Source organism: Macrobrachium rosenbergii, chromosome 10 (genome assembly GCF_040412425.1).
Source record: "Macrobrachium rosenbergii isolate ZJJX-2024 chromosome 10, ASM4041242v1, whole genome shotgun sequence".
Lineage (NCBI taxonomy): Eukaryota > Metazoa > Arthropoda > Malacostraca > Decapoda > Palaemonidae > Macrobrachium > Macrobrachium rosenbergii.
The window spans coordinates 67,287,207-67,309,706 of NC_089750.1; the positions used below are offsets into that span (position 1 = coordinate 67,287,207).

The 22,500-nt window shown below is 37.7% G+C and overlaps 2 protein-coding genes across 14 annotated transcripts in view; both read left to right on the plus strand.

The window, feature by feature from the left end:
* LOC136842768 (rho guanine nucleotide exchange factor 33-like) overlaps positions 1 to 22,500 on the plus strand; it is a 161,820-nt gene that overhangs the window by 19,390 nt on the left and 119,930 nt on the right. The window lies entirely within an intron of this gene.
* On the plus strand, positions 14,200 to 17,905 carry LOC136842356 (spore coat protein SP96-like). The gene is made up of 3 exons (XM_067109613.1): positions 14,200 to 14,281; positions 15,954 to 16,079; positions 17,439 to 17,905. Exons 1-3 carry the CDS (start codon positions 14,200 to 14,202, stop codon positions 17,903 to 17,905), a joined length of 675 nt encoding a protein of 224 aa, XP_066965714.1.

The window sequence follows — 22,500 nt, forward strand, 5'->3', positions numbered from 1 at the left end:
TCGCTCGGGTCTTAAGCCTTAGGAGAGGGGCTTCTGCAGTTGTGGTCATGCCCGAGCTTTCACTCCCTTCCTCTCTCTCTCTCTCTCTCTCTCTCTCTCTCTCTCTCTCTCTCTCTCTCTCTCGTCCGACGAAATCCCAACGAGTCATCCTCAAACCTCACCTTCCCCCTCTCTCTCTCTCTCTCTCTCTCTCTCTCTCTCTCTCTCTCTCTCTCTCTCTCTCTCCAGCGTGTTCTCCATGCTTTCCTCCTGCCCAGAGACCTTCATTATTGACTTCATCATTTTGATACATATCTGGAGTGTAATTAATACTTGGTGTCCATACCTAAGAATGTCGAATAATTGATTTTACTTTGGTAATGATTTGCAATAAAACTCCTTTGCAACACTATTTTCTTCAGTTTTCCCTAAATCCCTTCTATAGGAAGATTCCTCGAGGAGAGTACTGAGAATTTAGAAAGTCGATATTTTCCTTGGTTGAACTAGATATGTTCATAATGATTTAAAAGGTTATCCTGTTTTGATTTATTTCAATCTTTGTAAAATTTTCCTTATTTTTATTGGGAAATTGTCATAAGGTTTTCCTACTTATATTCACCAGAAATTCTGTAAGATGGTGTTATTTTTATTTATTAGAATTTCTTTGGAAGAGTTCCTTGTTCAGAGGTTTTAGAATGTTTAATAGAATTGTGCTCCGCTGTTTGTATAGAACACCGCTGAAAGCCTGTTTAAAAGTTAAACGTCCATTCAGATTATTTCATGGGGACACTGTTCGGGTAATATATATATATATATATATATATATATATATATATATATATATATATATATATATATATATATATATATATATATGCCCATGTACTTATACTCGTGCGCTTGCAGGGTTTATTATATATGCGTATGTGCGGTATTTATATCTACACGTGTACAAGGTAGCCAAACAGACTGACAGAGATACGCTTCTTTAAAACTTGTCCTTGAAATAGTTTTTTTCTCTTTCGAACAACTTAAATTGTCCTCGAAATAGTTTTTTTTTCTCTCCTTTAAACAACTTTAAGTTGAATCCATTTTAACCACAAAACAAGACAAAACAAAACAAAACAAAAAGCAAAGCCATTACGTCTAGCAGGCCTAACTGACCTTAAAACCAACCGCTGTCGGTGAAAACATACGACCACGAACACGCCGGGTCAAGTGAATACAAATGAAGTACTTGAAAGAGTTGCATAGTGTGCAGTACCCCGGAAACCTTCATTACTGGAAGTACGCTCCGTTGAACCTCCATCTTTGTAAGTCATCCACGAGTTGCGTTCTGAGAATAATGGTCTCTGCCATGAAGCTAATGAAAGATTTTTGTTTATTGTTTTTGTTTTATTAGTTATTTACATTCTTTCATACTCTGTAAGTTATATGTTTGTCTAGAAAAGTTTTTATTTGTCTTTATTGTCTCAGAAAAGTTTGACTTCATGTTATTACGGAAATTAATGGGAAGTTTTTTAAGACAACGCATCCGTGGCGTGTGATACTGTTTTGCAGTGAAAGTATTTTACGTTCGTATACGTAGTTCCTGTATGAAGTCTGTCATTCTTGAATGTTAGACCTTGTGTAACATTCACATCTCTTGTTCAGGAACTCCATATCCTATTTGGCAGGCTTAAGAAGGTTGTATTTGAAACGCAGGCTTGCGCTAAAGGCTACGACTTACAACAACCAGGCGAGATGAAGGTCTCAGTACCAAGAAACTTCTGTGTCAGCGGAATTTCCCCTTTTCCTTTTTTTTTTTTTTTTTAACGCGACGGCGGTATTGATTTTAGATACAAAATCCTTAAAGAGAGAGTTTGAGCTGAGTCTGATGTTGATCATATCTATGTGTACATCATCTCGAGAAGGCTGTAACGAAATGTATACGAGATGAATATGATGATACAATGCACTCATGGTGGATATTTAATTATGGACTGCAAATGAATAAGCTGATGGAACGTATTCAAGGTCAGTATTCTGAGGAAGTATACTTACAGTAAATATGTCCATGGAATATACTTAGGAGAGTCGTGAAGAATATGCTGATGAGTACTCTTGCAGCACATAAGCATTCTGGAACCAATAACCGTGAAAACAGATGGCTTCGGCGGGCCGATTGACTAATTAATTCAGCGAACTTAGCTAGCGTGGTGGCATCTGTTGTCAGGAAAACGTCTCAGGAATTTTGAGTCGTCCGTGACCCTCCTACATTGAATGCGAAATGTGCTATTAGTCATTAGAATTTCGCCAATCCTTTGCTAGGCTAAAGCCATGTTTCTTAGATGATTAAATTAACCCAAATTATCACGTTGCTAAAACTTTTTTTTAGTTAAGGTTGGGGTATTAATGCACACATTTGTCAAAGTAATTTCTTATAGATTAAGCAAGTGTCGAAAATATGAAATATCATTGACATGACATAAGAGTAAATATTGCTTTAACGTATTAAACGCTGTGCTCAAAGCTAAGTTATTCACTTAGTTTAACTGGAAGGGCCTTGGAGGAGACCTCCAGAAGAAACCACACGGAATTCTCTTTTGTTTATGCACCTCCCTCGGCGCACTTTTCAAAGCAGGAGAAATTCGCTCACTCGAAACCGGTCTTTTTTTTCTTTTTTTCTCTCCTTAGAGAACTGGGAAGAGTTGGCACCTACAAGAACCTCTTCCACCTCTAGCTCACCCTCCTCCTCCTCCTCCTCCTCCTCCTCCTCCTCCTCCTCCTCCTCCTCCTCCTCCTCCTCCTCCTCCTCCTCAAAAGTAACCTATTATCGTCCATACCTTCGGTACGCTATGGCTGACTTAATGTTCTTCGTTCTTTCCGTATGAAATTCTCACTTTCTCACCTGATTTTAAACCTTAAGGGATCTCTCTCTCTCTCTCTCTCTCTCTCTCTCTCTCTCTCTCTCTCTCTCTCTCTCTCTCTCGAAATCTTCTAGCGTTTAAACATTATATGGTTTCAACTTGAGAAATGAACTTGAAGAAAAAAAGGGCCCCGTTTGTTGACATGTAAATTCCGTATCGCACCATATTATGGTGCATAGGCTATAGTGATCACCATACATAAGTACTGATTGAGCTCGTTCGTGTGACGGTTAAGAGACGGTTACCTGTAAGGTTGATCGAAGCTTAAAAGTGTGGTTCACATCAGATCTCATCATCCCTTTTCCCCGGTCGTCTTCTGCTGCCCCACCAACAGGTTCTTGGTGACACCATTCCATCGAAGGCGACGAAGGCTCTCGGGCACACTGCGGAAGGGCAAGGTCGGGGTTGCTGGATACCCCCACCAGAGAGTTGCTTGCCGACGATGATCCCCCCTCCCCCCCCCTACCCCACCAACCTTGCTCCTTTCTCCCTCTGTCCGACCACTTCCATTATGCCTGACCCTAACCGCTGCTCTGGCACCGAGGGCCTTCTCTCTCTCTCTCTCTCTCTCTCTCTCTCTCTCTCTCTCTCTCTCTCTCTCTCTCTCTCGCTGCCAAGAACTTGATCTGCTTCCTGTTTGCCTGCAGCCGATGTTCTCACGTTTAGGGTAAACATGCGGTTAGAAAGTTATCCCTAACTTGTAACATTTAACATAGGCTTTTTTTTTTTGAGGCTTGCAAAAGCGACTTTGTCAGGTTTGCCTCTCAACATTCCTTGCAACTCAGGTGTGTGCTAATCAATCGCATCTTAATCCCTCCTCTCAAAGAGGAATTTCTCAGTTACATGGAGTTAATCCCATTTGATTGACTAAATATCCTACTGTTGACCCTTCCTCCATCTCCATTTTCATCCCTTATTCTTGACTTAAGTTTATCTTCTTGAATTCGTGACCACTGGATTTTCGTCTTGCTTTCACTGGGTCTGGTTTACAAAGTTTTCGCCCTGACCTCCCCAAGAATAAGATGCAATTTATGAATGAAAATCCTGTCTAAAATTTCATGTTACCAGACTTTCTAAAACGTTTGGGTGTTTCTCCTTTTACAGCTGGTATTGAGCATAAGGCTTCTTTACCAAAGAGATAAAGGAAGGGACTTCTTTACGAAGATTTTAGATTTACGAAACGTCTTTTCTAAAAAGGTATGAAGAAAGGAGTACGAAGATTTTGTTCTCTTAGAATATTGAAAATAATGTTTTCACCGTCTTGTATGTCTTCATAAGGTTCCTTTAACAATGGGTCTAAAGTGTACAGGTTTTTGGTAATTTATGGCGTGCGATATAAGGTTTTACTAGAGTATGAATTACAGTGCTTTTGTATTGCAGGGTAAAATGGCAAGTGTTCAGATACAGCGGTATGTTTTAGTAAAAGGAGTTTATATAAAGAGACCTAAGTTATAAGACTTTTTTTATCAGTCTGCTTTATTTTGTTAAGGAATACATGATATCAATATTTCCGAGTTCGCTGACAGTTGTACCTTACAAGGGAATTGGTTTTGAAGTAATGCCAAGTCTGCTTCAAGAGTAAAATACATCGGATTGTTGAAAACTTCACTCGGCGAGAAAATGTATAGCCGTTCATTGTGCAGTTCAAACTACCAGCTATTCAAGTTTATGGGGTGAAGGATGCATTCCTGCCATACCTCTCTCTCTCTCTCTCTCTCTCTCTCTCTCTCTCTCTCTCTCTCTCTCAGAAATATAGGGTATGTACCTCAATTTCGTTCTTAATACAGTTTTCTCTTTTTAATAGATAGTGAAACTATAACTCTGGAGGCAAGATACTTTTATTTTGTTTTTCTTCCGAATCTTGGCAGCAGAACAAAGAGTACCATGACCAGCGGCTATAAGTGAAATTAGGAAGATAGATATTTGTTTGGAAAAGTTATATGTAGTTATTATCCATCATTCCATGTATATTTTAAGAGACTCATATGCCATGTATTAAAGACAGATACACTTCATAACGGGTTATACATACATTCATCATTTTTTCATATAAAGTTTATAAATATGCCTGTTTATATATACACATTACAGGTATGAAAGTATACATGCTTACATAATATTGATATACAAACATATGTATGTTAGCTTACAAACGGACATGTTTATACAAAGTCATTATAGAAATATGGTGTGCGTAATCTCGTCATACATACGTTCCTGCATACATAAACATTACATACATACATACTACATATACATACATATATTTACATACATACATACATACATACATACATACATACATACATACATACATACATACATACATAACGTATACTCTTCACATGTTGACAAAATAACTTTATATAACATATCAGACACAGTTTGCACTTTGTATATACATACATCCAACAAACATGTTTGCATATTGCGTGCGCACGCACACGTGCATGCATACGTTTACAATACGGGTAAAAAAAAAAAAAAAAAAAAACAGGGAAGAATCTTCAAGTACCGGAAAGTAGGACGAGCATCGGCCGTTATTCTGCGTAGGTCATCCGAATTTGGCTCTTTTGTCTTTTCCAGATTCTCCTCTTTTTCTCGAGTTCTTGCACCGCAAAATGAGAGAGATTTATTTTCCATTTCTTTTGCGTGGAAGATTTTTATTTATTTGTTACTTTTTTTTTTCAGAGGTTTGGTGGTTGGAATTTTTTTTGTGATTTTGAGGGTAACTCTTGACGTTGTATGTTATTTCCATTTATGTTTTTTCAAAATATATGCCGCTCTCTCTCTCTCTCTTGTATATACTATATATATATATATATATATATATATATATATATATATATATATATATATATATATATATATATATATATATATATATATGTGTGTGTGTGTGTGTGTGTGTGTGTGTGTGTTTGCATACGTACATACATACATACATAAATACGGCAATGTTTAAAGGACACTTAGATCACCGATCCATGTATGTTGCATTGCAATTTCTAGTTGTAACTAGAAAAAACTGATGCTGAACACACTAACCGGGCCATTTTTGAGGCCGTTTGTTCACATGCAACCGAGTTTCGGATATTTGCTTATATTTTTCATTATTACTGTAGTTTTTTTTTATTCAAATATCAACTACATTTGCGCTATTATTCATTCCGTGATGCCTTGTTATTTTATGGGATGTATTTATTGCCAAATTTTTGGAATAGTCTCGTTGAATATTTTGCTGACAGCAACAGCTTCTTCAGACAGACTTTGGATTTGATTGATTGATGACATTCAGTACTGACCTTTGAGTGTGACCTTGACCATGCACTGGGAGGAGGATCGAGTCTTTGATGGGTAATCATAGTCGTAAATTTTTGGGCAGATTTGCAAGTGGATGGTCAGAATCGGTAAGGATGGGGCATCTGTACACGCAACGCAGCAGGAGATCAAAATCGATGGCTTGTTTCTAACTTTTTTTTGCACATACACACAGGCACACAGATAGACAGACAGACAGTATCTATCTCTCTACCTATCTATCTGTCTATATATATATATATATATATATATATATATATATATATATATATATATATATATATATATATATATATATATATGTGTGTGTGTGTGTTTATGTATGTATGATGCTCACGTACATAATCCAATTTTACCACAGGGAGAATAAATCACCCAGTGTTCTGTTTTCTCCTGTTTATTTAAAAAATATAAATATACTTATACATTCATACGTACATATATATATATATATATATATATATATATATATATATATATATATTATATAATATATCAGTCAGTGATTATAATATACTGTATATATATATATATATATATATATATATATATATATATATATATATATATATAAAATTAGTGTGATTATAATAAATATATACCTGTATGTATGTGTGCGGGTGACTTGAAAAACTCACACACGCATACGAGCGCGCGATCTCTCTCTCATTTACAAGAAAGAATAACTATCAGAATATGGAAATAAACCAGAACCGTCTTCCTGATTTTTCCCTTACACATTCTCTAACAGAAACATGCATTATCATGCAGGCAGTTGACAGCGATGAAGTGCTTTGGTTCGTTCCCAGACCGCAGGAGGGCGATTCCTTCGAGCAAAAATCCCGAAGTGAAATTTATTGCGGCTGACGACGGGCCAGTGACAACGATTGCCAGCCTTGTCTTATAAGAGTCGTTTTGGAGAGTTCGCGCACTTTCTTCTTTCCCCTCGCAAGGTTCAGCTGTGGGAAACTGCGCGCGACTTTTATTCGCTTGCACTTTTATTTGTCGAGTTTTTGTTTTATCTCTCTCTCTCTCTCTCTCTCTCTCTCTCTCTCTCTCTCTCTCTAGAATGTTCCTTTTGACTTGAGAAGAGTTTGAACCAGTCACTCTCTCTCTCTCTCTCTCTCTCTCTAGAGTGTTTCTCTCTCTCTCTCTCTCTCTCTAGAGTGTTTCTTTTGACTAAAGAAGAGTTTGAACCACTCTCTCTCTCTCTCTCTCTCTCTCTCTCTAGTGTTTCTTTTGACTGAGAAGAGTTTGAGCTAGTCTCTCTCTCTCTCTCTCTCTCTCTCTCTCTCTCTCTCTCTCTCTCTCTCTCTCTCTCTAGAATAATCCTTTGACTTGAGAAGAGTTTGAACCAGTCTCTCTCTCTCTCTCTCTCTCTCTCTCTCTCTCTCTCTCTCTCTCTCTCTCTCTCTCTCTAGAATAATCCCTTTGACTTGAGAAGAGTTTGAACTAGTCTCTCTCTCTCTCTCTCTCTCTCTCTCTCTCTCTCTCTCTCTCTCTCTAGAATAATCCCTTTGACTTGAGAAGAGTTTGAACCAGTCTCTCTCTCTCTCTCTCTCTGTACTCCATAGGGGGGACAGTGCCGTCAGTGCATCTCATGCGGTGCAATTTAGGCATTACTTAAGGTTCTTTGCAGCGTCCCTTCGGCCCCTAGCTGCAACTGCTTTCATTTCTTTTACTGTATCTCCGTTCATATTCTCTTTCTTCCATCTTACTGTCCACCCTCTCCTAACAATTTATTCATAGTGCAACTGCGAGGTTTTCCTCCTGTTACACCTTGCAAACTTTTACTGTCAATTTCCGTTTCAGCGCTGAATGGCCTTAGTTGCCCCAGTGCTTGGCATGTATGCCTAAAATCTATAAATCAATCTCTCTCTCTCTCTCTCTCTCTCTCTCTCTCTCTCTCTCTCTCTCTCTCTCTCTCTCTCATACATATATATGTAGATAGATAGATAGTAAAGATGCAAAAGCAAAGACACTATGTATATGTATTGTGTGGGAGGTACGGTATACTCTTACTTATAAACATTTGAACTGTTCACACATTTCCTCGTTAAAAGTAAAGTGTTGATCGAAGTCAAAATGTGTCTACAGACGCATTGTCATTGTAAGAACAAGTAGCACTTTTGTAACCCAGTTCTTGATGAGTTTTTTCTACCCTGGGTATTTCATTTGCTCCGGGTACTTGAGAGAGAGAGAGAGAGAGAGCACAGCTAAATTTCTCCCGACATATTTTCACTCTCCGGGCACACAAAGGAAATACCTTCGTGGGTATTACTGGGGCATTCACGCTTTTGAATCTCCATCCTGGTGGCCCTTTTCTTTTCACTCCCGGAGCACATCAGATGGAAGGCATTTCTTACTGGCTGAGATGCTCACGCTGATAGGCGTGACTCGTTCTTGTTGTGTTTTCGATGCCCATATTTCGATCACTTTCAAAAGACTTCAGTCACTTTTCAAAAGATTTCAGTCATTTTCAAAAGACTTCAGTCACTTTTCAAAAGACTTCAGTCACTTTTTGAAAAGACTTCAGTCACTTTCAAAAGACTTCAGCCACTTTTCAAAAGACTTCAGTCACTTTTCAAAAGACTTCAGTCACTTTTCAAAAGACTTCAGTCACTTTCAAAAGACTTCAGTCACTTTTCAAAAGACTTCAGTCACTTTCAAAAGACTTGGTTGGCGTTCACCTCTTTCTGGTGTAACGTGAGATGTACCTGATTAGAAATTGCAGCTTCGCTCAAGTTGCTACAAGTTTTGGCCTCCACAATATTTAGCTGGTTTCTGTTTTAGACTTGAGTTGATGTCGGGGATTTGTCAGAAGACATCAGTAATTTTTCTTTGTAAGGATTTGATAAACGGGGATTCCAGTTATTTTCATCGATATTGTTGATGTTGCTTATAGAAAATTGTCATGTCAAAGGAATGGAGCTCTTGCAAATACCAGGTAGTTACATATAAAACTTTTTATTATACAAAATTCTTGAATGCGCGTATCTGAGTACTTTTACGTGTGTATTCAGATGAACATTAGAAGTTCAGTTAGCATCTTTAATGGTGTGTCAGTTAAATTTCATAGTTAATCTTAAAACATCTCTCATATAAATATAACCTCCTCACTATAGACTTGAATCTGTCGGTTTTATATTTTGCCCGCGAGAGACTAACCGAAAGAGAAGGCAGTTTAATGAAGCGTTAATCTTTTGTGTTTTATTCATAATGTAAGACAATACAGGATTTCCAAAACAACTGCGACCATTCATGATCAGCGGGTGTTCATGGGTTTACTACTTGACTGGGCTTCTGATCAGTTTAAGTCAAGCAGCATTTGGTTTGATGAGTACTGGAATGTGTAACCTACAAGATATGACAAGTGCTTTCAGCACATAAGCCCCTATACACAGAGCAATGGGGCTTGCAACCTCATTTCGATGTCTGATGGAGAGGTGACACCTTTTGGAGCCATCCTTTGAGGGGAAGAGGTTTACACACATACACAATACAATATATGTGTATATATATATATATATATATATATATATATATATATATATATATATATATATATATATATATATATATATATATATATATATATATATATATATATATATATATATATATATATATATATATATATATATATATATATATTACCCCACTAAAGATGATTACGACTGATGACTTTTCAATTACTCAGCCAATCTAGATTTTGTTATTGACAACTCGGTTCTGTGTCATTAATCAGTAATTGCCCAAATCAATTATTAGTCGATGAATATGTGGGTTACAATTTTCCACTCTAATTCAGCAGGCTGCGGCAGTGAGGTTTGTAATTGTTGACTTCCGTATTTGTATAGAAATGTCTGCGGTATGTAGAGTAATCAAAGGATCGTATTGTTCTCCAAATATTCGTTAAATTACAAAACTCACTAATGGTGCGTAACGCTTTCAGAAAGTAAGAAGTTTCTTGTAGTGATCTCTGATGGAAGATAGAAGCCCTCATTTGAATTTCAATGAGCACACAAAAAGAGAGAGAGAGAGAGAGAGAGAGAGAGAGAGAGAGAGAGAGAGAGAGAGAGAGCATTCCTGCTGAAAAAACACTTTTCCTTCGGACGCTTCGGGGCTACGGTTGCTCTCCCCCGCCCGTTATAATTGGCAGTTGAAGAACACACACACCTGTTGTCATTATGGGTATTTACGTTCCTCTCTGGGCAGTGGGAACCAGCCTTGAGTTTTTCTCCAGTTTTTTCGAGCTTTCTTCCCACTTCGTATCATTCTTCTTAAATTGGGATTGTCCTGTCGCCTCAGGGCCCAGGATATTATTGATCTGGGTGAAATTAGGGTAGAGCCCATTCCGTCTGGGGCCTCTGATGAGAGGGTAAGACGCAAGGCTCATTTTCTTTTTCGATTAAAGCGTTTTTCTGGGATGCTTTCAATGCCGGCGTTTACCCGGAAGCGGGAGGGTCCTAATTATCAGCCTTCGGATCTCTTGTGCCTTTTTAGTCAGTAACAGACTAGCCGGGTCTCTGTGCCTTTGTGTTCTTTCTTTCGGCTCTGTTCTTTGTTCAGAATACGCCATTCCAGTTCAGTTTTCATTGCGCTGATGTGTTTCACAAAGTTGTGAAGGTTTGGATTTTTGGAGAACCTGTGACATTTGAAATACTGTGATCCTTCGTTAATAGGCAGAAACTAGCCTCTGCTCTGAATTCGATTTATGTTGAACAGTACCGGAATGTGATAGCTATTCCACATCTACTGGCGATTCTGTTTCTTTGGGTTGTATATGAACCATATCTGCTAGCGATTCTGTTTCCTTGGGTTGTATATGTGCCATATCTGCTAGCGATTCTGTTTCCTTGGGTTGTAAATAAGCCATATCTGCTAGCGATTCTGTTTCCATGTGTTGTAAATGAGCCATATCTGATGGTGATACTGTTTCTTTGGGTTGTACATGAGCCATTTCTGCTAGAGATTCTGTTTCCTTGAGTTGCTTATGAGCCATATCTGTCAGCGATTCTGTTTCCATACGTTGTAAATAAGCCATATCTGCTAGCGATTCTGTTTCTTTGAAACGTAATTAGATCATCTGGATGGTCTCGAGGTTACAGAATTTTTCGATCTCAAGTCACTGTGACACAAGGTCAGAACGGCGTCTTCTTAAATGTCGCGCGTCTGGTAAGTGTACTTGAACGGTAAAATGCAATTACCTGAATAACAGTAAGAAATATGGGACAAGAACTTGTGCACGCAGATTGTAGCATCAAGCCTCGATATGAGAAACCAGAGGAATGTTGCACTTTGATGGCAGCCTTGTCGTAAGTTTTCCGGTATGAAAAACGCGTCCAGTCTGGCTAGCATTGGGATAAATAACATTGTAAGTAAATGTACTTGATGTATCGGAAAGTGTTGTACAGGCAGAGAATATAAAATCAGTTCTCACAATTAACATATTTTAAGCGAATGTCCTAATTTTAACCAACGGCGAACGTCTGATTTTGGAAACAAGTCAGTTACGGAAATTGTGTCAGAATTATCATTTGCAGTTTATCCATTTATTAGGTATTTTAGTTACAATTTGTTCAATAAAATCTAAGTTTTCTTGTTAAGAATCGACCCTCGGAAAGTTAAGTATTTTCAGTCACTGGTCCGGTTAAACTCCGTAATAATAATAATAATAATAATAATAATAATAATAATAATAATAATAATAATAATAATAATAATAATAATAATAATAATAATAATAATAATAATAATAATAATAATAATAATCACATTAGTCACTAGAATGGTGAAGAAATCCACAATGATGTCAGTGTAAATATCTATTAAAAATATATACAAAACGAGATCTTTCGAGAACCGGCTCAATTCCTATTATCAAGGAAAATCGAGTGGAGACTCTAATAATATAATAATAATAATAATAATAATAATAATAATAATAATAATAATAATAATAATAATAATAATAATAGTGTGTAATAAAAATCCACAATTACTGTATATAGCAAATATATCACTATGTGAAATAAACCAAAATTTTAACGTTAGCACTGATGAGGAACACCGTTCAAGTGTTCGAAAGTCTTTGGTTTATTTTACATAGTGATATATTTACTATATAATTGTGGATTTTTATTACACATTGTTTTTCACGAAATTGTGAATCTCTTAGCAATAAGAAGAAGAAGAAGAAGAAGAAGAAGAAGAAGAAGAAGAAGAAGAAGAAGAAGAAGAAGGCAGACTGGAGGAGGAAACAGACGCGCTCTGACATTTATGTATTAGTTATGTCGAGAAATATTTGACATTTCCTCAGGGACGTTTGTTAAAAAAAAAACACCCACAAGATAACTTCCGTCCACTTGATTTTAAGAAATAGAGAAAGGAAGCACTTTCTTTACAATACTCGGAACTTGTATGCCTGGTAACATCAATCAGTTGTATCTTATGATGTCTAATTTAATCAACAGGACCTTGAAGCAATTACTGAACAAGTCAGCAGCTTCTTTTGATGTCTAATTCAACCAACACGTCCTTTAAGAGATTACTAACTCCATTTGTAATTTTCGTATGGGAGGCACGTCTGTTCTTCAATTATAGCTTACAGGCATAGCATACTCCGGTTTATCGTGGTTGCCAAGGTAGTCTTCTCCGTAATGGAGATGTCACGATGAGTTGATTGCGATAGGTGTAAGGTTGGGTGGTGATGTTAAGGTCATTAGAGAATGCCCCCTAGGTGTCCGCATCGAAACTGCTATTTATTTACTTATTTATTCATTTTTATTTTTAGGGTCACAGTTTTTTTTATTATCAAGGGATGAAAATTTAAATTTACTTATATATCTTTTTCAGGTTTCATATTTTTTTATTATCAAGGAAAGAAAATTTAAATTTACTTATATATTAATTTTTCAGGATTGCATACTTTTATTACCAAGGGAAGAAAATTTAAATTTACTTATATATTAATATCTTAGGGTTACATACTTTGTTTATTATCGATGGAAGAAAAATTAAATTTGCTTATTAATTTTTTTGTGAGGTTACATACTTTTCTTTTTATTATCAAGTGAAGAAAATTTTAATTGACGAACGGGTTCTAGTTCCTAAACAAAATTTTTCCTCTCCATTTTTATACATACATGCTGAAATTTTGAAACTAGACATTTTCTTAAAAAGATTTTTTTTTCTTCCTGCCAAAAATTATTCTAAGACTCAGGATTTTCTCCATTTTCGTGAGAATCACGGAACATTGATATTAAAGCCATTTGGAGAATCCTGACCTAACATTACAAGTCAGGGGTTTCTGTTCATTTTTAAAGAAAATTACTGTATTCTACCGGAGCAGTTCTGTGGACGACGACACTTCATTTCTTTTAATAGAATTTTTATCGTGGGTCAACCGCTTGATTTATATATTTTCAGTTGTTAATTAGTGCGCGAAAGTTGGATTGCATTATGTAATGTCATGTCATTTGTTTTTATTTTTGCGTTGAAAACTATGCTGATATAAAAATTACACATTGTATTAGTACAAGTATCACTGACGTTATCGCTTGGTAGATAATTAAGATTTTGTAGATTCAATAGACAATTCGAACCACTATTCATTCTTTTCGGTCAATTTTGCAGCAACAAAGCAAGACGACTCAATGGCTGACTCGTTCACTCACGCCTCATAAAGTTACGCCTTAAGCTTTTCAACAATAACCCAGAAGTCTTCGCACACAGTATTGCCTTGACTCCCGAGGAATGTAGACGTGTCCCGAGGGCAGCGCCGTCGGGTCAGCATGATCTTGAGTAGCCTCTCCATTAGGCCTAAATCCTTAGGCTGAGAAACCATTAACCCCAACAATCTACGACTTCTAATTGGCGGTTGGTTTTCGTAGTTGCTGGGCATGTAAGGACCATATTAAGGCGTAATTGCAGACCAGTGGATCTTGCTTTTAGCTGGTTGTTTTGGAGGTCATCAGCAGGTCGAGGAATGTCGAATGTGACGCTGGGCAGAGATATGATTGAATGGGTGGCGAGAAAATGCCCTTTCGAGGGTTTCAAGGGCGTATTTGGTATGCCTTTCAAGGACAGAATGAAAGGATAGAAAGGAATGCTACTGCTGTTACTATTGCTACTGTTACCACAGTTGATGATGACGGTGGTGCTGATGTAGATAACATTCCAAAATCTTTGTGTATTTTCCGGATGGGAAAAATGGCCTTGCGCTTTAAGCGATTGGTTTATTGAATAACTTGGTTGGCGTTGAAACAAATAAAAAAAAAAGGAATAAAAAAGTTACTTTCAGGAAGTTGTATATTTCATAACATTTCGAGTTTTTTTTTTTTTTTTATCAAGGTACACCTTTCTCTGAGGAAAACGTTTCGTAGATTTTCCACCCTGAGAAAATCGCCCATTTGGTGTAACGAGCAACGAAATCAAGTGATACGTTTTGAATGGCTACATGCCACCTCTGCTGGAAGGATACTGAGAAGTTGAAGTTAGAAATCTTGAGTGATCTTGACTCTGTACAGGTTTAAGATATCTGAGTAATCTGAAAGGCCCTTGGTCGTGTCGTAAATGGTTATGAAAATGTTAGAAATGACCAATCAAAATTACAAAGGCCATTGTTTGTAGTACTGTGTATAGTTTATTGTGTACTTCTGTAATCCTTTTACTCTACTAGGCTTACTTTCGTGACTGGAGCTCTGTGGCTTTTAGTTTTTTGCTTTATCCACAAGGCTAGAAGCTTGGCTTTAACAGTAAGAATACGTCAGGGCTAGAAGAGACTTTGCAATGGCAAACGGTTCATATACAAAAATATAGGAAATAAAATGCTTGAATTACCCTCTGTCATATACTGGATCATCAGAAATGTTTGTTAAAAGGAATTCTGGTAATGAGGAGCCTTGATTGTGTACGATCTTTAATGTGTATCTATCCTAAGTCTCCTTTTTAGAATAGGCTGTAGTGACGTCAGTGTTGACAAAATCAATGTGAGACATCTCTCAGGTCATAACGTATTAGCAGCCGACACAGTACTCTTCTATTCCCGTGTTAAATCCTTTTCAGCTGTTTCACCGACAAACTTACAGGCATCATTTGTCGTTCTGACTTTTCCTCATGTTGTCCATTTGGGCCGTTTTAAAAGTTAGTCCTTCTGGGCCTCTGTAGGCTCATAGGGCAGGCGCAGTTAAACACAATTACCCATAAGGTTTCCATTGATTCATATTGGAGCATTGATCGAAAGGAGAGAGAGAGAGAGGCTATTGATTGTCAATATTCAGTCGAACATTGTAATCCTTCTCGATATCGTTTTGAAGATTACTTGTTTCGATTGCAGTCTTAAAGGTTGTATTTTTAAGAAGATATTTTCGTTCTTTGCAACCGTTCTTCCCTGAAGCCCCTTATACTGTTTTATAATTTGATAGAAATACAGTTTCCAGTTGATGTATGTTTAACGACTGTCGGTCAGATTATTTCTTGAGAATTTCTGGTATGTAATTAATGATTATTAAAACCTCTCCAGTTTATAGATTTAGAATCCATGTTAATCACCATGGTAACGTTAATGATATGTAATTAATGATTATCAAAACCTCTCCAGTTTATAGATTGAGATTCCATGTTAATCACCATGGTAACGTTAATCAACAAAGCAACGTTAATGCCTTAATGTTTCTTGGTGCCTGATACTCACATTTTTCACATAATTAGTGATTCTGAATGTTTTTCATTTTTGACTAGGTTACATAAACGTCCCTGTGCCTGTTGGTGATTGTGAAAGTGTTAGACACTGTGTTTACTCCCTGGTTACGTCTGGAGGCGAGCAGATGCGTGAAGAAGTGTTGTTCAGACGTTGTTTTGCTGCGGGTTGTTTGTTTTGCTCCGCTGCGAGGGAGTTGATGAGAGGTTAAGCTGTTGTTGTCAGGGTTTAAGGTTTAAGAGATGAGGTACATGCAATGCCAGGGGATTGGGAGGGAAGAAGGGAGGGGGGGGGCGAGGGATGAGAAAAACGTTAAGGTAATCGTATCTCTCTCTCTCTCTCTCTCTCTCTCTCTCTCTCTCTCTCTCTCTCTCTCTCTCTCTCTCGTGACCTTCGATGTCTGGCTCGCCAGTTTAACATGCAAATAATGAATCCTAATATTTCGCAAACATATTTTACTATAATTTCTCAAGATCATAAGAATTAGCAATAAATCTCGTGTTTTAGTTATTGTTTTTCTCTATTGTCATTTTCGTTTTTCACTTATCCTTCGCCATATCTCTCTCTCTTTTTTTTGTCTATTATTGTCTACCTCGCTACCATTCCATCGTCACTTTCTGTTCTCTTTGTGCATTTTCACTTCATCTCTCATGCTTCCCGCTTGATGGATGGACAAAAGGGGGGAACCCTCAGTTTAAATGGTCACATCTGGCCCCTCAATTGGCGCATGCGCAGCTGAGCGACACATAATGCACCTTTGTAGTCATTTGGTGTTGTCCTTGGAAGAGCCCTTTTTTTTTGTCTGTTTGAAATTGAAGTTATACTGGTTGAAAATTATTATTATTATTATTATTATTATTATTATTATTATTATTATTATTATTGATGATGATGACAGGCCTATGCTGTATCTCTGATGTTGTGCAAAGTATTTTTTCGTATGACTTGTGAGTAGGAAACTCTATTTCTTTTTATCTGTGTCGATTAATCATTATTTTACTGTCATGAAACATAGATAAGCTCTTACGATTTCTGTTAGGGGATATGATCATCTTCCATTTGGGTCAAGACACTGGAGATTGTTTAGAAATACATATTTCTTAAACTGGCAGAAATTCCACGGTGCTTCTGCTATTGTTAACGGTAAAAGTGGAAATAATGATGATGCAGTTGAACATACGTTCAGCATCACAAGCTCACCTTTCCTTAGTTCACGCACATGATTTATTCCTCTTTTTGAATGATTACGGTCTGCATATAGTAGGAATCTATTTTAGCTTGTGTATATATAGAAGGAATCTATTTCAGCTGGCTAGATGACGGTGCGAAATACTCACAACCTTCTATTCATCATACGTCAACAGTAACAGTCAGTGTAAAATTTCGTTGCAACGAAAGAAGAGCCTCTGTATTGCCGGCCTTTCGTCTAATTACTTGCCTTTGGATTTAATGCTATCTCTTACGGAGAATCTCTTTATGGAAATATTACTTGGAGAGAGGATTATTCAGTGACTGTATACTCAAAGAGTTTTCTTTTCCCGCTACTACTACTACTACTACTACTACTACTACTACTACTACTACTGTGGCTACCACTACTGCAGCTACTATCACTACTGCTGCTATTGCCACTACAACAGCTACTGCCACTACAACTGCTACTTCTGCTACTACTGCTACTACTACTTCTGCTACTGCTGATGCTACTACTACTACTACTGCTGCTGCTGCTGCTGCTGCTGCTGCTGCTGCTGCTGCTGCTGCTGCTGCTGCTGCTGCTGCTGCTGCTGCTGCTGCTACCGCCACTGCTACTGCTGTTGCAGCTGCTGCCGCCACTGCAACTGCTGCTACTGCTACTGCTAATGCTACTACTGCTACTACTGCTAATGCTGCTACTGCTACGACTACTACTGTTACTGTTACTGCTACTACTGCTGCTGCTACTACCACCCCTACTACTGCTACGGTCAGCAATTATGCCAGTAAAGATTAAGGCAACAGCAGTAAACAATTAAGACAATCAAACTAACACTGATGGCAATAGTTGTATAAAGAAAGCCTTTTTACGAATTAGTTCCTCGCTAAATCCGGCTCCGCGGCCGAGGACGAAAAATACAACCGAAAGAGGCGTCATTGGCAGACTGTTTTCTTCGAAAGGTCGCCGTGATCTCCCTTCGCCCCTAAAAGGAAATTGTCCGCTACACCAGGGGCATCATTGAAGTGGGTGGGGGCGGGTGGCGGGGCGTGGGGAAGTGTCGTGGCCAGATGACATTGCAATCTCCCTCTCCTCCCTCCTCCCCCCCCCCCCCCAACTCCTCTGCCTCCCTCCTACTGGAGACTTTCCCCCGCCCCACCCATATCTGATATGCGACTGACCCGCTGGCTACTTTCAGGGTCACTAATCTGAAGGAAATTCTTATCCGTTTGTTGCGGTTTGGTTATATTTGGGCCCTTCGTTTTGTAAAGTTACTGAGTTTTAGTAGTTCGGTTATATATATGTACACACACACATACACACACACGTACACACACACACACAGATGAAGCTTATCCTGTCACTCGTTATCTTTTCCCTTTCCCATATATTCTCTTATTGTAGCCGACTTATTCGTTTCCTTACGTTTTGCTTTGTACACGTACCGTATATCTATCATCTAGCTACGTTAGAGTGTCCTGCATTAAAATGAAGGTATCAATATGGAACTGTAAGTAACTATATGTAACTGAATGAATCAGTTCCTAAATTGAAATTAAAGTTGTGAGAAATCAAACTTCCCCGTGGCCATATATACTGTACTTTCTCGTCCTGCATCGCATCGCGGTTCACTCGAGAGAAGAGAAGACACAACATATGCTGGATGAGCACCGTTAGACGCCAATTAGATTGAAGCTTAAATGAGAAAGAGAGAGAGAGAGAGAGAGAGAGAGAGAGAGAGAGAGAGAGAGAGAGAGAGAGGATTTCGTTTGCTATTTTTATATCATTATTACAGCTGACTTGTTTTCTTCTGCATAATTTCTCGTCTTTGGAGACCGGGAATCTCCTATGAATAATACATGTTATTCCCGTATTTTAAGAGAGAGAGAGAGAGAGAGAGAGAGAGAGAGAGAGAGAGCATCCTCAGCCCTTAATTTACCGAGGAAGAAAAAGCCCTTGAAAAAACCTCGCCCTTGGGGGAAATGTTTTCGGTGGACACCAAGTGAGAGAGAGTGAGAGCTTGTGTGTCTGTGCGTGTGAGTATGAGAGAGAGAGAGAGAGAGAGAGAGAGAATTTCGTTTGTTATTTTTATATCATTATTAGAACTGACTTTTCTTCTGCATAATTATTGAAGTCTGTGGAAAATCTCCTATCAGTAATGCATGTTATTCCTGTATTGTGAGAGAGAGAGAGAGAGTTTTTGGAGAATCTATGAATAATGCATGTTATTCCTGCATTGTGTGTGTGTGTGTATGTGTGTGTGTAAAAGAGAGGGAGAGAGAGAGAGAGAGAGAGAGGGGAGAAGGGGTTGGAGGAGGATTTTCGGTTGATGATAGTTAAGTGGTTGTTGTACTCTAGCCATAGCCACCTTTTTGTTCTCGAGCGAGACGAGGGTGATGGAGAGGTTCCCAGCGCGTTGTAATCACTCCGGAGGCTGACGTAGACACAGAGCTCTTAATGGAACCCAGTTTTTGAAACCCGGTTTTAAAAAGTCCCGGAGACGGCCGTCCATTGATGAAGAGGACGATGATGAGTGAGATTAACTGGCGTCGCTCAAGGCAGGCCCCTCGAACAAGCAATGCCCTGTTTGTGGCTGCTGCAAATTGGCTCTCCTCCTTCAAGTGCCATCATGTTTCAGTGCCACTTACCACTTACGACCGCTTCCTCATTGTCGTTCTTTTCCTCGTTCTTCTTTGAGAGGAAGACTTTCGGGTTGAATCTCGTAGCCGGCCCCCCTCTTCCCTTTCGTAATTTACTTCTTCCTTTTTGCCTCCCCATCGACTTTTTCTGGAAGCCTTTATTGATACGTAATTGACCCCTTTATTTCCTTTTGGGCTTTCTGGGCTGCAAAGGATGTCCCGCTGTATCGTTTGGAAAGAGCTTTTTAGAGGCATCATTTTTTTATCTCTTGATTCTTTGTTTTCTCTCTTTATATATGAACAATTACGTAAAGACATCCCACCCCTACACACACACACAAACGCACACACACATATATGTATGTATGCATGTATATTATATATATGTGTATATATATGTATATATATGTATACAAAAAAATGTGCACTTTATTTTAACCGTATTACCTGGACCATCTGCCAACGTTTTCGCAGTCATGACATGATGTTATTTGAAGGCAACTTTGACGTATTGTGGCTCATCTTTAGGAGATCCTATTAGGTTACTATGCGGCTGAATAGTAACAGTCAGTGTCTTTATGGGGTAACACCGGATGATAATAAGAGCTGCGTAATACTGCACATACAAGCATATGGTATGTTTATAATTGTTAACGCCATTGCGTTTGCTGCTCTTCATAGAGATAAGTATATGCTCAGCTTGCGGTATGAATACATCTTATTTTTCAGTCATTATTTCGTAGTAGTATTTGGCAGTTGTTTATCTTACTTTTATTATTACAAGTTTCAAAAAACTATAAGAGAAAGAATGTGATGGAGACCAATTATTACGTAAGAATGAAAAACTTCCGACCTAATTTGAATACCAAATATGAAACCCACTGGAATTTAAATTAAGTGAAAAATAAGCAGGCAAATGCACATACGTATGTGCATGTATGTAACTAGATGCATACAATTTTATACTACTGTTCTTAGTAAGAGTGCTACTGTTATTAATATAATAATATACGAAGGTTTTGTTGGATTTGTAACGTGTACTTCCACAAAGATCAGAAAAAATTGTGCTTTTTGTTGTTCACGTTCACTATTATTATTATTATTATTATTATTATTATTATTATTATTATTATTATTATTATTATTATTATTTATTGCTTTCAGCTGCATTTATTTTGTAGAAGACTTTTTCTATTTTCCTTATTGCGGACTTCTCTTCAGTGGAGGTGCGTGCTAACAACTCGCCTATATTTGTCATTTCATGGGGGGAAAGGTCAAAATCTGGATTCTGCTTCTTTATATATTCTGTACAGTTAGTTCTATACAATTGTTGCCGCGACGTTTCGACAGACTCTTCTGTCATTCTCCAGCGGGAGCTGTTAGCACGCACCTCCACTGAAGAGAAGTCCGCAATAAGGAAAATAGAAAAAGTCTTCTATAAAATAAATGCAGCTGAAGCAGCAATAATATTCAATAGAACCTGTTTAAAAGAGTGTCTGCTGCCAAATTATTATTATTATTATTATTATTATTATTATTATTATTATTATTATTATTATTATTATTATTATTATTATTATTCAGAAGATGAACCCTACGCATGCGGAGCAAACCCATAGGGGCCACTGACTTGAAATTTAAGCTACCAGAGAATATAGTGCTCATTAGGCAGTAAGAGAACATAAAGGGAAATACAGCCCTGAGCTGAGATGAGGTAATTATATAGCTACTACTAGTATTACTACTACTACTACTACTAGAACGAAGATATTTTTGGTGTTAATTTCACAAGCAGATTTTAGAAAATACCTTTGACAGTGATCCTGGTGAGAACCGGACAACGCCTACGTTTTTGAAAGGTCGACCTATGTCTCGAGTTACAACTCCCTTTGTCCTAATAACGCCCGGGCTATTTCTCCTCACGGCGAGGATTATATCTTGTATCCGTTGAGGTTTTTGGTATTATTATTATTATTATTATTATTATTATTATTATTATTATTATTATTATTATTATTATTGATTTTTTCTTTCTCCCTTATTTGAGTTAGCAGTTTTGTTATTGCTCTTGTACATATTCTTTAGTATCTTAAATTTTAGATGTTCGTTAACATGATTTACGTCTCTCTCTCGGTCTCTCTCTCTCTCTCTCTCTCTCTCTCTCTCTCTCTCTCTCTCTCTCTCTCTCTCTCTCTCTCAGAATTCAAGAGGCTTCATAAACTGTGTATGTATATGATTAACAATAGACATTACTGGAAATTATTTATACATACTTGCAGTTTCTGTTTGAGCCATTTCTTTTTCTCGGGAGTAAAGCTTTTCATATTTTCAGTTTGCAATGTTGCAGTAAAGCCTCCGGAATCAGAGCAAAGCATAAGTTCGTAGATGACTGTGGCGAATGTAGGTTGGTGAAACTTAATACCTTAGGTAGAGTTTCGACAGGTAAAGTTATGTCGAAAAGTGTGTATCAGATTTTGAGGTACATGATCGGCATCATAAGCTAGCATCATAAATTGTGAATTATAATCACAGCACAGTTGCTATTTCGTAAACTGCTTATTGACGTTACGTTTATTGTACTGTTTGGCAAGTTTACCAGTAAGCATTCTCAGAGGAACTGGGACTTTCGCGTACGCGCTTTTTCTCTTTCATTTTATTGTTAGTCATTAAATAATTGAAAACCTTTTGTGTATATAATCAACCGACATTTTCGTCTGTTCGGTAATTAAAACCGGTGCCCCGGAGGACGGTAGC

Bases quoted from the DNA above. Each gene is read 5' to 3' on its own strand.
- LOC136842356 (XM_067109613.1), top strand. From the start codon at position 14,200: ATGTCGAATGTGACGCTGGGCAGAGATATGATTGAATGGGTGGCGAGA. The intron at 14,282-15,953 runs GTATGCCTTTCA...ATTTTTGACTAG, and splicing joins GGGTTTCAAGGGCGTATTTG to GTTACATAAACGTCCCTGTG. The intron at 16,080-17,438 runs GTTGTTTGTTTT...GTATACTCAAAG, and splicing joins CAGACGTTGTTTTGCTGCGG to AGTTTTCTTTTCCCGCTACT.